Raw genomic sequence first — 14064 nt, 5'->3', positions numbered from 1 at the left:
TTTCACACCAGAAGTGTATGATTTTTTTTTCATTTGCTCTTGGAACAACCCAAAACTTTGAGTAATGATGAAGCTAGTCTGAACAGCACAGACATTACACCTTGAGGGGGTGATGCACTCTGTAATTGTACTTTGTCTGGAACTGCAGGGCAAGGACATGTACCTCATACTGGAAAATGACATGCTGAACCTGATTGATCCCATGGACCGCACAGTTCTGCATTCGCAGCCCATTGTGAGCATCAGAGTCTGGGGCGTGGGGCGTGACAACGGTCGGTGAGTGTTCACTCTTGACTGTCTTGACTTGGTGCTCTTTCACTCTGCTAATACATAGCACACATTATTCTGTCCCAGGGCCTATGAGGAGGTGGGTAAATTCTTCTTTTTGTTGCTGGTGTTAGTTTTTAAACTCTCTGCTTTTCGTAGTGTATTGCTTATATGCTGTTTTGTTAAATCTGCATTGAACAAGCCTTTCAGATTAACTCAGGTGCATAAAACTGCACATGTAACATTGATTTGTTTCAGATATATGTAGTACTTTTTGGTATAAAAGCATGTTTTCAAATATGTCTGATAATATGTTTCTCCTGACTATGTGAAAGCATGTGTTCCTGCTGGTTCAAGTTAAATGTACTACCAATGCTCTGACTGTATGTGTGTGTTTCTACTTTCTTGAGATATTTAATGTGATTGAGAAAAAGTTGGATGGGAAAAGTAATGAGTTTAAGTCATTACTATTACTTCTAGTTCTTGTTGTAAAAAAATCTCTAAGGGTGTTGCAGAAAACTGAGGTTTGTCCCTGAAATGTGCTGCCTGCAAGCTGAAGTTGTTCCTTATGGTAGGGAGCATCCAGGAGTGTGTGCTAAAGGTCTTCCTGCCTTTAGTCTTTCCTTATGTTTCCTTCCTGACTGATCTTTTGGTTGCATTCTTGTTTGTCATGTAACATTGCTGTGGAAACAGGGTTGTGAAAGTGACTTATCTGGAGCAGGACAGTGAGCTGTCTCCCAGTTTGATTGAGCATTTTGATGTAGTGAAAACGTTGCCATTCACATCAAGGAAGTGCAGGATCTTAGGACAGTACCTGGGATAGTGAGGATTTAGTAACACTAGCAAGCTTCTGCTTTTTGTGTCCATGATTGATAAAGTCGGATAAGTCCTGCATGACCAGTAGTGGCTGTGATGGAGTACCCACATCACTGGACAAGGAAAGGGTTGCTGATGTCATTTATGTGGGCTTCTGAAAGGCCTTTGACACAATCTCCCACTGCATTCTTCTTTCTAAATTGGAGAGATATGGATTTGATGAGTGGACTGTTAGACTGATATGAACGTGGTTGGATGGTTGCATACAGAGGATAATGATCAATGGCTCAGAGTCCCAATGGACATCAGTAACAAGTGGTGCCTCTCAGGGATCTGTGTTGGGGCCAGTGTCACTTAACAGCTTCATTTAGGACATAGATGAAGGGACCAAATACACCCTCAGCAGATTTGCTGATGACACCTAGCTGAGCGGTGCAGTTGATACTCCTGAAGGGTGAGATGCCATCCAAAAGGACCTGGACAAACTCAAGCAGTGGGGACATGGAAATCTCACGAGGTTTAACAAAACCAAGCACAGGGTGCTGCACCTGAGCTGGGACAACCCCCTGTATCAGCACAGACTGGAGATGAACAGATCCAGAGCAGCCCTGCCGAGAAGGACTCAGGAGTGCTGGTGGGTGAGAGGCTGGACATGTCCCAGCCATGGCACTCACAGCCCAGAGAGCCAAACGTGTCCTGGGCTGCATCCAGAGCCCCGTGGGCAGCAGGGCCAGGGAGGGGATTCTGCCCCTCTGCTCTGCTCTGCTGAGACCCCACCTGCAGGGCTGCATCAGCTCTGGTGGCCCAGCACAGGAAGGATCTGTTGGAGCGAGTCCAGAGGAGGCCACAAAGATGATCAGAAGGATGGAGCACCTCTCCTGTAAGGGCAGACTGAGAGAGCTGGGCTTGTTCAGCCTGAAAAAGAGAAGGCTTCAGGGTGACCTAATTGTGACTTTTCAGTACCTGAAGGGAACTTACAGGAAAGATGAGGTGAGACAATTTACAAGAGCATGTAGTGACAGGTCAAAGGAGAATGGTTTCAAACTGAAAAAGAGCAGGTTTAGAGTAAATCTCAGGAAGAAATTCTTTACTGTGAGGCTGGTGAGGCACTGGAACAGGTTGCCCAGAGAAGCTGTGGATACCCCATCCCTGGAAGGGTTCAAGGCCGGGTTGGATGGAGCTCTGAGCAACCTAGTGGAAGGGACCCCTGCCTAAGTCAGGGGAGTTGAAACCAGATGATCTTTGAGGTCTCTTCTAACCCAAGCCATTCTGTGATTGTCAAGATACTTGCAGTAGTAAAGGTCTGGGTTTTTTGTCTCTAACTTTGGATAGGAAATGTAATTTCAAAAATAAAAAATCTTTCCCAGTAAAAGATTTTCTGAGACTTGTTTTACGTGCCTCAAAGTTTCTGATTACCAATGGCTAAATTTCTAAAAGGAAAGGTGATTAATTTTTTAGGTGACTAAAGGTTTCTAATTTTTTACTCTTATAAATGACTGATAGTCGGCTGGGCATGGGTTAACTGTTTTTAACTTCTATAGGTACAGATTTTTAAGACATCTAAAAGGGGCTAATCCAGTTTGAAATGCTGGGAAGTAAAAAGGTTTTAACTCCCAATGAATAAAGCATTAGAGTTCTTTGTTTGCATTAGAAAATGGGTGCATTACACATTTCCCTTCAAGTCAGTTTTTGTAGTACCCTGCTTCGGTCAGAAAATAAATAGAGCGTTTTAAGGAGCACCTAAATGTGACGCAGCTTTACAGAGTAAAGGATGCCAGCTTTGATTTTCTTTTTTTTTTTTTTTTAAGCATTTACAGTTCTTTTCCCAAATACTTACCTTGCTATGTGAAATAAAGTCATTCCATAATGTTCTTTGTAAAGTAAGATAATGAATCGTATTTCTTCAGGCTGGGTACCCACTTTTTCTAAAGACAGAACTGGTCATAGATGTTTTCATTAAACATTTAAGAGAAATGTACCTTTTGCAATCATGTGGCACCAACAACGTTGTATGCTTTTGGTGAAATGTGTCTGGGGGTGGGAGGCACTAGCAAACTCTCCTAGATGAACATAAACCCTACCAATAGGGCAGGAGTTGTTGGGAAAGGTTGTGTGTGCACAGGTCATTCTGTCTGCTCTGACCCGCTGTGGTAGCCACAACATTTACCAAAAGCTACATGCAAGACAGGAAATCTCTGTTCCCACTCCTGTCCTTTTTCATGCCATGTCTGGGGGCCAAAGGTGAATTGCAGTTCTGCTAAGACTTCTGCAGAAACTTACATCTCTATTAAGAAAAAATGTTTAGATATGGATTATGTGGGAGAAGTACAGGTCCATTTTTAAAAATACAAGCAACAAGAGCCCCTCAAAGCCAGTTCTTCCTTTTGGTCATAAAAAGTGTACACTTTCTCAACTGTTTTCCTGAAAGGAATTTTTATACATGACGCTGACAATACAGACAAACTGGCAGAGGAAATAAACTAATTTTTTTCTCACGTTTCTACTGTCAGTAGTGGGAGTAGGCCTTTCTGTGTTCAAAGAGAACATTTTGTGTTTCTAGAGAGCATGATATTTCTTGACCAGTTGCTGTAAGGAACAGCAAGAAATAGTTTATTAAATTTTAATATATATTATGTTCAGGTATTAAACACAAAGTCAAAACCAGCTTTAATATTTCATTTGCTGGCACATGAATGTTCTTTGCCACTTCTATTGGAATTTGGGTTTTTTTCATCGTAAGAAATTTTATTTCAGAACTTTCCTATTCATAGCTATTTTTAAGAATTTTGATAGGTGCTTTTACAGAAATTTTGTGTCCAGAATAACTTTCAGCTCTGGACCCCACTCCTTTTGAAATTTGATTTGTTTAATTTACACATTTTAAAAAATAAGATTGTAGGAAAAACATGTGATGTTAAATAGCAGAAGATCAAAACGACAAGCAGAAAGAACAAACTTCTGAGTGCATAATCAGATGTACAATATGTTTTGGGCATAGAGATGTTTAGTGTAGGAAACATGCTTTGAGTGGTAGCATAAAAGATGTAGCATTCGCTGAAAGAGCACTAACACACAACAAAAAAGCATTTGGAGACAAAACAAAAGGAGAGCACAACTCTTGCCCAGTAGTTTCTTGCCCAGTAGTTTTGAAATGGGGTGGAAAAGAATTCCACAACTAATAATGGTTGTTAGAATGGTATGTATTTTAATTGAAGTTGAGATGTGTGGGAAATAACTTTAGTAAAGACATTCACAAATACCAGAGAGTTTGCCCCCCATTATTCTCTGAGGTCTTACATATGCATGGCATTGCACAATCTGCCTTATATATATTTATTCTCTGTATTTGCCCATCCTCACCTCGTATGGTAATTAACTCCATGCTCTTCTGGCCATGCTTAGTTTGTTATGGTGGTCTCTGAGGGTCTCCAAAGGATGAAGGATGAAGGAAATGGAGTCTTCTTCAGTCAACTCTTCACTTTTATTTTTCTTGCATATGCTTTGGTTTTTTTGTCACTTTTTTAAGGTAAGGAATTAGTCTCTGCTGGCTAAGAGTCTGTATTTTTTTCTTTATCTGTATTCTTAGCTTTGTTGTTTTGCTGTGTTCAGGTAAGTCTTTCTTCTTATCTGAGGGGCCCCAGATGCTTTTACTGCTTTGAAATATGTAAAGGGTAACAAACACAGCGCTTGATATTCACTAAATGGCTTTTAAAATGTAGTTGAAAATACGTTCTAAAGCACTATTTAAAATACATTCTAAAATGCAGTATATGTTCTTAAGTGTGCTATAAAGACCAGCTGGAATTTTCAAACTTCTGTCTTATCCCCCCCTTTTCTATAGATCTAGTAAATTCCTTTACTACTACTGGGACTTCTTTTTAGTCCTAACCAACTATCTTGATAATTATTTTTTAACATTATCCTATGTGTTTTAGATAATGAGGTTAAAATTGCTACTTGCTTTAACATCTTCTAGTTCTATATGAGTATTACAATAGACATTATTAAATTTATACTAATTAATATCAGTAAAATAATGATGGGGTGACATAGGGTGTTTAAGACTTTAGTTGCTGTTGGTGACTATCTAAAGAGTGTATCCCACCAACTGTGGCTTGCGTCCTGCTTTATTTTTTGTAGGACTTCATTTTTTTTGTATCATGTTGGAGAGTTACTAAGTTTTTTTGTCTGTTCTTTTGAATTTCTTTTACAATTTTCATCAAATTTTCATGTTTCATTAATTGCTTTATAAGGGTTAGGGTCATTCTAATAAGTGTGGGTAACAATTGGTGATAGGAACAAACAAAAATCCTAGAAACCCTGACATAGTCAGAATATGACCTGACACTGTTGGTCAGAGTGTTGGAAGCAGTACAAATAAATCCTCCTGGAGTAACAGACATGGTTCTGTGGAACAGAGGTGATCCTGTAGAAGGGTCCAGTGGTGGCGAGATGGGTCCAGTCTTCCTCGGAATCCGGTGGGAACAGGCTGCCCTGGTGTTTCTGAGTCTCAGATTTGTATCCAGGTAGGAATGGTTGGCTCCTCCCACTGGGTGGAGCATCTCACAATGGGATGATGTAATTGTATCAGTCATGTGGTGAGCCTTAATGGCCCATTAACAGAAGATATCCCCTGGAGGGAGGATGGGTTGTGGAAGAGATGAAGAGCACTGCCCCACCTGGTTTTAACAGCTGGCCCATTGACAGAAGACACCTGCCCCTTACCCCTGGAGTTATGAGGAATGGGTTATACAAAAGGAAAAAAAACCCTCCCTAACCAGTTTCAACAGACAGCAAATAGAATACACATTTTGGTTACATACTGCAACCCAAGACACTCACCTCAGTAGCAACAGGTGATTTTACCAGGATGAATGCAAGGACTGTGTGCTAGTGTATAGATGAAAACAGCTGCAGTGAAGTTTCCAGCTCAACAATATGGTTTTCTCAGCTTGTGTTCTCTGCACAAGATAATGAATAATAAATTGTCTCTTCTGAATTAGCAACATGGTCAAGAAAAGCAGAAAATAAATTAAAACTGAAATGGTGTTTGCACCTGCTCTTTTGAAAAAATAACACCTCTCAAAGAATGTGTAATTTCAGCTGAGCTCTTCAATCTCTGAAACACCGTTAATCAATATTGCCTATTCCCTTCGTTCTCTGTAACCTTGGAATAAGGACAAAACATACTGTAAGGAATCACATAAATAGGGCATAGGTGAAGGATTACACTGGAGGAAAAGGATTTTACTGGCTTTTCTGACCTTCCTTCTTAGCTGAGTTTTTACAGTTATCTTTTGCTTTTTCTTATTCCCTAAGCCAGCTGCATTTGAAAATCCCTTTCTGTATGTTTTAGTAGCATTTTCCCTTCTCACTAAGAAATAGTTTAGTTATTTAAGGTAAACTTCCCATTTATATCCATAAGTTCTGGCATTATTGTTTGAAGGTTCAATGTGTTCTAGGAGAGAGTAATGAAACAATACAGCTGCAAAAGGGGGAATCCAGTCAAGCTTACAGGATTAATGGGATTTAAAGCAAATATGGTCAAGTGGGTGCAGAAAGCTGCATGTGTGCATTCATACTTTGATTCATTAAACTGGTTTATTTTAGCTTCAGGATTTAACATGAAAGACACAGTATACTGAAGATGCATTGAAATAGGCTGGTATTAACTTGAAATACTATCTAATTTAAAACACCTGTGGTTTTGCACCAATGGTTTTCTGTTGCTGGTGGCTTCAACTGGGGCAGCATCCTCTATCCTTTCTGAGTAATCTCACTAATGAGGTGAAAAATGAATGCATAGAAACACAGAATGTTGGAAAAGATCTCTGAGGTCAATGAGTCCAACCTTGGAGCAATCACCATCCTGTCATCTGGACTGTGGCACCAAGTGCCACATCTAGTCTTTCTTGAACACCTCCAGGGATTGTGACCCTACCACCTCCCTGGGCAGTCTATTCCAAAGTCTAGTCACTGTTTCTGGGAAAAAGTTCCTCCTGATCTCCAACCTAACCTTTTTAAATAGCACTTGAAAATATTTAACTGTAAAACTTTCAGTTAAAATAAATTATATATCTAGATGTGGACTACAAATAACCACTGTGACGTGGTCAGGCTGTCTCAATGAGATGCTATATTGACTGAGTCCCTGGCTTAAAGCCTTTATATGGATTTGTGCTAGAAAATCTGCACACATTCCGTGTTATTTCAGCTATTAAGCTCAAACAATTTAGGATACAGCTCGAGGAATCCATGAATTTAAGTGGCTTTCACAGGTGTCCCTCGAGAATAGCTGAGCTGCCTGTGAAAGTGTCTGTGGCTTGGGAGAGCTACTGACTGCCAGTTTGTGGTGGAAATCTTATGAGTTCTTCTACTATTCTTTTTGCTGCATGTTGATCAAGCAGATGCTGTGTCCAGACTGATTTCTGTAACTGCTGCTTCAACTCCATGGCAAAACAGTGATGCAAGTGATGCAAAAAGCACCTGCTGTCCACTCTGTAGCTGTCAACAGAAAACATGTTTCTTACTCCCAGACTCTACAATCCTCCTAGATTTTACCACCCAGAAGCTTTGATCTTACCTCACAGTCAAAGATGGTTTAAACTTATCTTGTTTACTTCGTGGTCATCAAGTTTACCAAGTGGTCATCACTTGGGTGCATCCACCTTCTGTTGACTCCTCTCCAAGGAGGCTGTGCAAACAAAAATTAGTCTCTTCCTTTCCAAACCAGTTGTAGTCAATGGAAGGTGCCTGCCTTTCACTCACCCTCTTTATCTTCAGCAGTGCTGAAGGTGCTTTTAATTACACATCTGTCAGAGGCTATATCAGCATAGGGACTGTGTATAGAGGAAGCCACCTATGGAATAAGTGGTTGTCAAATAATTAAATAACACTTTTCTTAAAAACAAAACAAAAAATACCTCAATTGCAAGTTTTTTGTATTCTTTCGTTCTCATCTCAAGACCTATTCTATTCTAAGATCTCTGTAGCAGATGAGAGAAAACCAGATTAGTCCACTAGTGATTTCACCTTGTTAGTCTAATGTGTATTGAAGCTGTTCAGTTAGTATTCAGGTGGATATATAAAAAAACCTTCTGAGGAGAAAAGCCACAGAAGGCATAGGCCCTTGAAGAAAAGAGTAATGTTTTACAAAAAATTGTGCCAAGCAAACTTACTAACACCTTGCTGGCTAAAAGTTCATAAAGCTCTCTGCTTAAGCTCTTTGATTGTAGTATGTTTGTATGAGCAGTCAAAGACTTTTCTGTTATGTAGTGGTTCACTTGAAAATGTCAACCTTTTGCAAGACATGTAATTACTGATTGTTTTCTATTGTAAGCAAAACTTTGACTTCGTAAAAATTGTTACTAGGCAATAATTTCATGAAAAATAATGGTGAGTAAAAAATATTTTGTGCAGCAGAAAGTATTTAATTCAATTATTTCACTGTTAGGCTAGTTAATAAAATATGGGACTGCCACAACTTTCTAATGTAGCAAATTTAAAAGCAAAAGTACAGACAGAAAGTGACCTGTGTAGCTCTTCTTCCTGTGCAAACATCTTATGCCAGTATTGTACTAGTGGGTTAGAGAGAGATAGTAGGAGGTTTCTATATACACCTCTACTGTGTAAATATTTATATCCACGTACATAAAAACACTTCTGATGTTTGCATGAGTGTTTTCTTGATATTAAGAGGGTTTGTGACATGTCTACATATTTGTAGACCACTGAATGTCTTCTGGCATTTGCTATATGCAATAGTAAAACAACTACAGACTTTGACCTGTGTCTCTCTCTATGCACAGTCACAAACTCGATTACCTGCACTTATATAATGATTTGAAATATGACTCTAAAATATAAGAGGATTCTCTTGCTAGCAATTTAATACTTCAATTATTTGTCACATCTATCTCTGGATGGATTTTCACATTTGCTGCTAGATGATTGCAATTCAAATATTTATATGCAGTACGTTTTTATGTAAATCATAGTATATACTATCTTATCCATTCCATGTATTTAGAAAGCATTTTCACTTCAGGATTTTGATTCTGAGAATAGTATGTTGGCTTCTTTCCTAATGCTGACTCCACTATGGAAAAGGGCCTTTGTTTGTCAGGGGTTTTCAGCAGAATTTGGCCTCTGGCAAGGGAGGTAGATTGCCAGCTGAAACCTCTTTGATATGTGCAGATTGATAGTAGAAATTTAAAAACTAATTTGAGCAAATGAAAAGATTTTTGTCAACAGATAATTCAAGTGTCCTAAACGTTTAGGGATTTATTTACTGACTGACTTGGGTTGTATTTAGAAATTGTTACATTAACATCTGTATTTTTTAAAGAAACTTGTGCTTTGTGACATTGAAAAAATAGCGTGCATTGTACCTCTTCTGATGACAGTCATCTTCACTCAAATGCTATTCATCTTAATTCCATAAAAATTATTTCAGTTTCTAATCTGAATTATTGCATTAAACATAGAATTTAATTATCTCTAAAATTTCAATATTTCATTGCTGGAAGTTTCTCTCTCCCCACCTTGATTAATTTCAAAGCTGCCTGGATGTACACTTGTGCCCCCTGAGTTAGACCAAATTCCCCTTATAATTGATGGGAAGTTTTTATTAGCTTCACTATGAGCTGAGTGAGTCTATAACTTACAGAGGTGGACCTCCAAGACCTGAATACTGCTCAGCAGAATCAATGCAGAACCTCTGGGGGTATCAGGATGGTGTAAATGTTATATCTTTAGCGGGACTAAGGTTCTCATACGAGTGCAAAATAGCAGGAGGAAAAGTAAGGAGCCTACTATGATTTTTCAAAGAGTATGAAAGAGTTACAGGTCTGCAAGGTCTCTGTCTTCAATATTTGACATAGTATTCTCCTCATCCTATGTTTAATATCAGTGAAGTGAGTCTTTCCACTTCAGACAAGACCCTGTGAAAATTAGCTTGCCTGTGTTCTGGGATACCTCATACTGACACAGCAGTGTTGGTAATGATGCTGTATTTGCCAACAATATGCAGAAAGAGGTGCTGTAGATTACTTACAGAATTATTTTTTAGTAGCTCAGATGGGAAGGGCCCTCCTGGGTCCTTATGCAGACAATCTCAGAGCAGTGAAGGTCCTTCCTTTGGCAGGTTACCATGAGTGTAGTTCAGTTTGCTAAGGGTGTATTGAACTGCATCTGCTTTGCAGTTGTGTTTCATCAGTCTTTCTTCATAGATTAAGAAGTTTATTTTCTGCCTGTTCATTTTTGCAGTGTCTGAAGAACCTAAAGAAACTTATGTATGTATATCCAACAATGTAGATAGGTGTTTAAGATTGATAGTACCCACACTCACAAGAAAATAAATTGCTAAGAAACATTCAATTTTTTTTCCTTTCTCTTTGGAGGACACTTGTGTGTATTTATTTAAGGAAATAGCTTTTCATCTCTGCTTTTACTCAACCACCATCAGGAACATAATGAGATGAATTAGACAAAGCAAACTGAGCAATTGTTGTTGCCCTCTCTTCATTTGTGAGGTACACATATGGCTTCAAGGGCCATAATGTAAAAAAGACAAACAAAGCTCTTCTGGAGTGCCAACTCAGGCATTCACAAACGCCATATTCATTTTGTCACTTTGGAGCCTTTAGGATTCAAGGTAGTATTTCAAATTTTGTTCATCCGTCCATGGATTTTGGAAACTCATTTTGTGATGTATATGAAATTCACATATACCTACCTGAATCCAGGATTTAAACTTTCTGAAATGCATCCTCTCTTGCCTCTCACCTTCTGTCCTCTTTTCGAAAATAATAGGAAATTTCAGATACATTAAAAGATAGCACTGCTGTTACTGCATGATAATTTGTGATGGAAGTAAGTGATCGTGATGAGGGGAGGTTTGAAGCTTCTAGGTTGTTAAAAACTAAAGAATATTGTAGTGCTCTCAGGTTTGCAAAAAGGACTAATTTTTTGTTTCCTGGAAGCCTCAAAATGTTTTGTGTCAGGGTTAGGATGGATGCTTCAGAAGAACAAAAAACAGGGCTAGTTTGGGAAGCATTTGTTCTCTTCTCACTCTAGTCTCTTCACTGCAGTAGAATGAGCTGGGATGCAAACCTGCTCCAGCTTTTTCCTCAAGTGTAGGACTGCAAGGGTACAGTTGTGAGCAGGAGTGTGAGGGCAGATACTAGGACTGGCTAAAATACACTCTTGGCCTCACAGTATGAATATGTTGTTCTAATAAAATTTTCCTTTTGCTTAAACTGAAACAAACTGCAACTTGAATTCAAGTTCCATACTCACAAACTCATTTTCTTTTTCCCTCAAAATGTTGTGTATGTGAAACCCTTGGATCCAGTCCTTGCCACATGCTCAGGGTGAGTATGAGGATCTCAGATGCTGACAGTGGTTTTGTTCCTTCAGCCCATCTGTAGCTCTGCCAGTCACATGGACAGTGTGTGATGGGATACTTGGTATTTCACTCTGAGATGCAGATACTGGCCATGCAATGGGAATATTTGATCAGTTTAGGGAGAACATCATCCCACCTTAGAGGATAAACTAATTTCATTTACTCAGGTGCCCTGCTGTTCACTGGCAGTTTAACCAGAGAATTGGGCACGTCACTGCTACCAAGTGCATGGAGATCTGCCCAGATTCTTTCCTGAATACCCATTCCCTCATTATGAGCTTGGCTGAACCTCATCCCCAGTGAGGAACACAGCAGCTTGGGAAATAGACCCCAGCTGTGGATCCATAAGAGGGCAGCACATGATAGCTGGGAGAGCCTAGAACACAGGTGTTATTTATACACCAGGCATGCCCTAAAACACCCCTTCTACCCTGATTTGGCGCTTTTGGCAGTGTAGGAGTTGGATCTGTCAGCTCTTCATGAGCTGAGAGTTCCCCTGGGCTGTTTTCACCTTGCCAAGTCTGGCTGCTTGTGATGTTTTTGTCAGTGTATATTTGACCCATTATTTGCTGTAAACTTATTTCTTTTGCAGCCTGCAGGTAAATTGCAGTACAAAGATCCTTCCTGCCAAGAGATCTGGCTGCAAGTCCACAGTTCCTGGCTAGCAGTGGGAAATGGGACTCAGTGTGGTGTTTGCCCTGGAATTTTTTAACTGTGTTTTTGGTAGCAGTTGTTGCTAAGGACAGCTTGTCAGCCAAACTTGGTATCCAGTGGGGCATTCTGTGACTTCCAGGACTGGCCTCAAAACTCATTGATGATTATTCTTTACAATTCAGTTCATGAAAGAAGACTTCTGTGTGAGTTTCACCTTTCGTTTTCAGAATAAAGGTACTTGGCCAAGTGAACTGGATGCAATCAGAAACCAGACACCACCACCTTTACTCTGAAGCTTGTACCTAAAATTTTTAATTCATGTTTGAATTCACTTTTTTGGTGTGACTGAGAATTGGTAAAGTTAAGTTTTGCCACAGCAACACAGCTGTAGTTATTAAGCAAATTGTTTGTGCACAAATGGGAAGAGATTTAGCTCAGATTGTTTTTCATTTTCAGAAACTGCCTGCTGGTCAAGCCCTGGGAGGTTTTCCTAGATCTGGTTGCAGAGGTAAATCTGTTGCTCTTTCCAGGCCTGGCAACTAGAAGTAACAAACTTGGAGGAACAGAGGGTGTAGGGCAAGGGAAGATGAAATGCTGAAACCAGGGCAAGTTATTCTTTGAACCACGTTTGTATCTGGCAGTATCATTACTGACAGGTGCACAGGCAGTAAGTGTGGCATCTAACAGAATATTAAAACCAATACAGGGTTAGAATTTAACCCCAGTTCACGTTTTGAAAAGCCAACTAATCAATAACTTGAAAACTGAGATTTAGTGTTAATTATACTTTTTTTACAGGTTTATAAAGTTTTACTGAATCTTTTCCTTTCTTCGTACTGAGGGAGGATCAGAGAAGAGCAGTTCTCTCCCACAAACTGATCCAGCATATTAAAATGGCAAAATCTGGCTTCTCTCCTTAGAAGCCTTTTAAGTAAAAGTCTGTCATTGTTCTCATGAGTGTTGTTGTTTGGCCAGCTGGAAGGCTACCATACCCTCTTGTATTGTACTTATTAAGACTAAAAGAGGACAACAGCAATGAAGAGGGTTGTTGTAATAGTTAATAGTTATCAAATTAATTGTGTCCTCATTTTCAAATGTAAAGAAGTTATATTGAATGCGTATTGGAACCCAAATTTAAATGTAATGCATTTATATTTTACCACATCAACCAGTTTCAGGTGACACTTTGTTTGTCCATAAAATGTCCCTTTCTTTCCCCACAAGTGAATTCCACACTTGTGTCAAGACTTTTGGGAAGTTATTTGGACAATGCAAGAATTATTACATGGCTTTGAATTCTTCTTAGCACTGAGCATTCAGCATATCCGAGGAGGGGCTGGAGCTGTTTTATCGTAGGCAGCATCAACAGATTTGTTTATTAAATTCTTTCCTGTTACTCCTTGGAAATCAGTGGAAAGCTTTTGGGATGGCACAGGTTGTTGCTTGAGCATAACTGGTCCTGCCAAACCTTGTAGATGATAAGCTGGAGGAAAGGAAGGAAGGAAGGAAGGAAGGAAGGAAGGAAGGAAGGAAGGAAGGAAGGAAGGAATCCCACTAGACTCTCAGGGTATATTTAGGTGGTGAAAAAAACATCCTGCTCTTTATGCATCTGTGTGGCTGAAAGAAGTGACTGCCAGAAAATTGTCCTTAACTGCTTTTCACCCTCTCAGCTCTGCTGGTGGAAATAACCATGGTCATGTTCCTTGCTCTAATTTCACTCAGGTTGGGCTCAGGTAATTTAAAGAGACTTGTTATTGGACATTTTCATGTTGGCTCATTTTCCATGGAGACAACAGGTGTGATCCCATAGACAGCTCTGCTGGCACATTTAAAAGAGAAGTTCCCTGGGATGGAGAAGAGTGACTTGCAGGGTGACCAAAGTCCACGCAAACTTGGGGTTGTTCCTTGGTCAGTTTGCC

General features: G+C 39.6%; 1 protein-coding gene across 14 annotated transcripts in view; it reads left to right on the top strand.

The window, feature by feature from the left end:
* APBB2 (amyloid beta precursor protein binding family B member 2) overlaps positions 1-14064 on the top strand; it is a 176944-nt gene that overhangs the window by 136651 nt on the left and 26229 nt on the right. For all 14 annotated transcript variants that reach the window (XM_063401824.1, XM_063401826.1, XM_063401832.1 and 11 more), the window contains one exon: positions 149-276. In XM_063401824.1, coding sequence (XP_063257894.1) covers positions 149-276 — 128 coding nt within the window. The remainder of the gene's footprint in view (positions 1-148; positions 277-14064) is intronic.

The sequence above is a fragment of the Prinia subflava genome, chromosome 7 (assembly GCF_021018805.1).
Source record: "Prinia subflava isolate CZ2003 ecotype Zambia chromosome 7, Cam_Psub_1.2, whole genome shotgun sequence".
NCBI lineage: Eukaryota > Metazoa > Chordata > Aves > Passeriformes > Cisticolidae > Prinia > Prinia subflava.
Note: the sequence above shows the minus strand (reverse complement) of the source record. Positions and strands in the feature narration are given on the sequence as shown.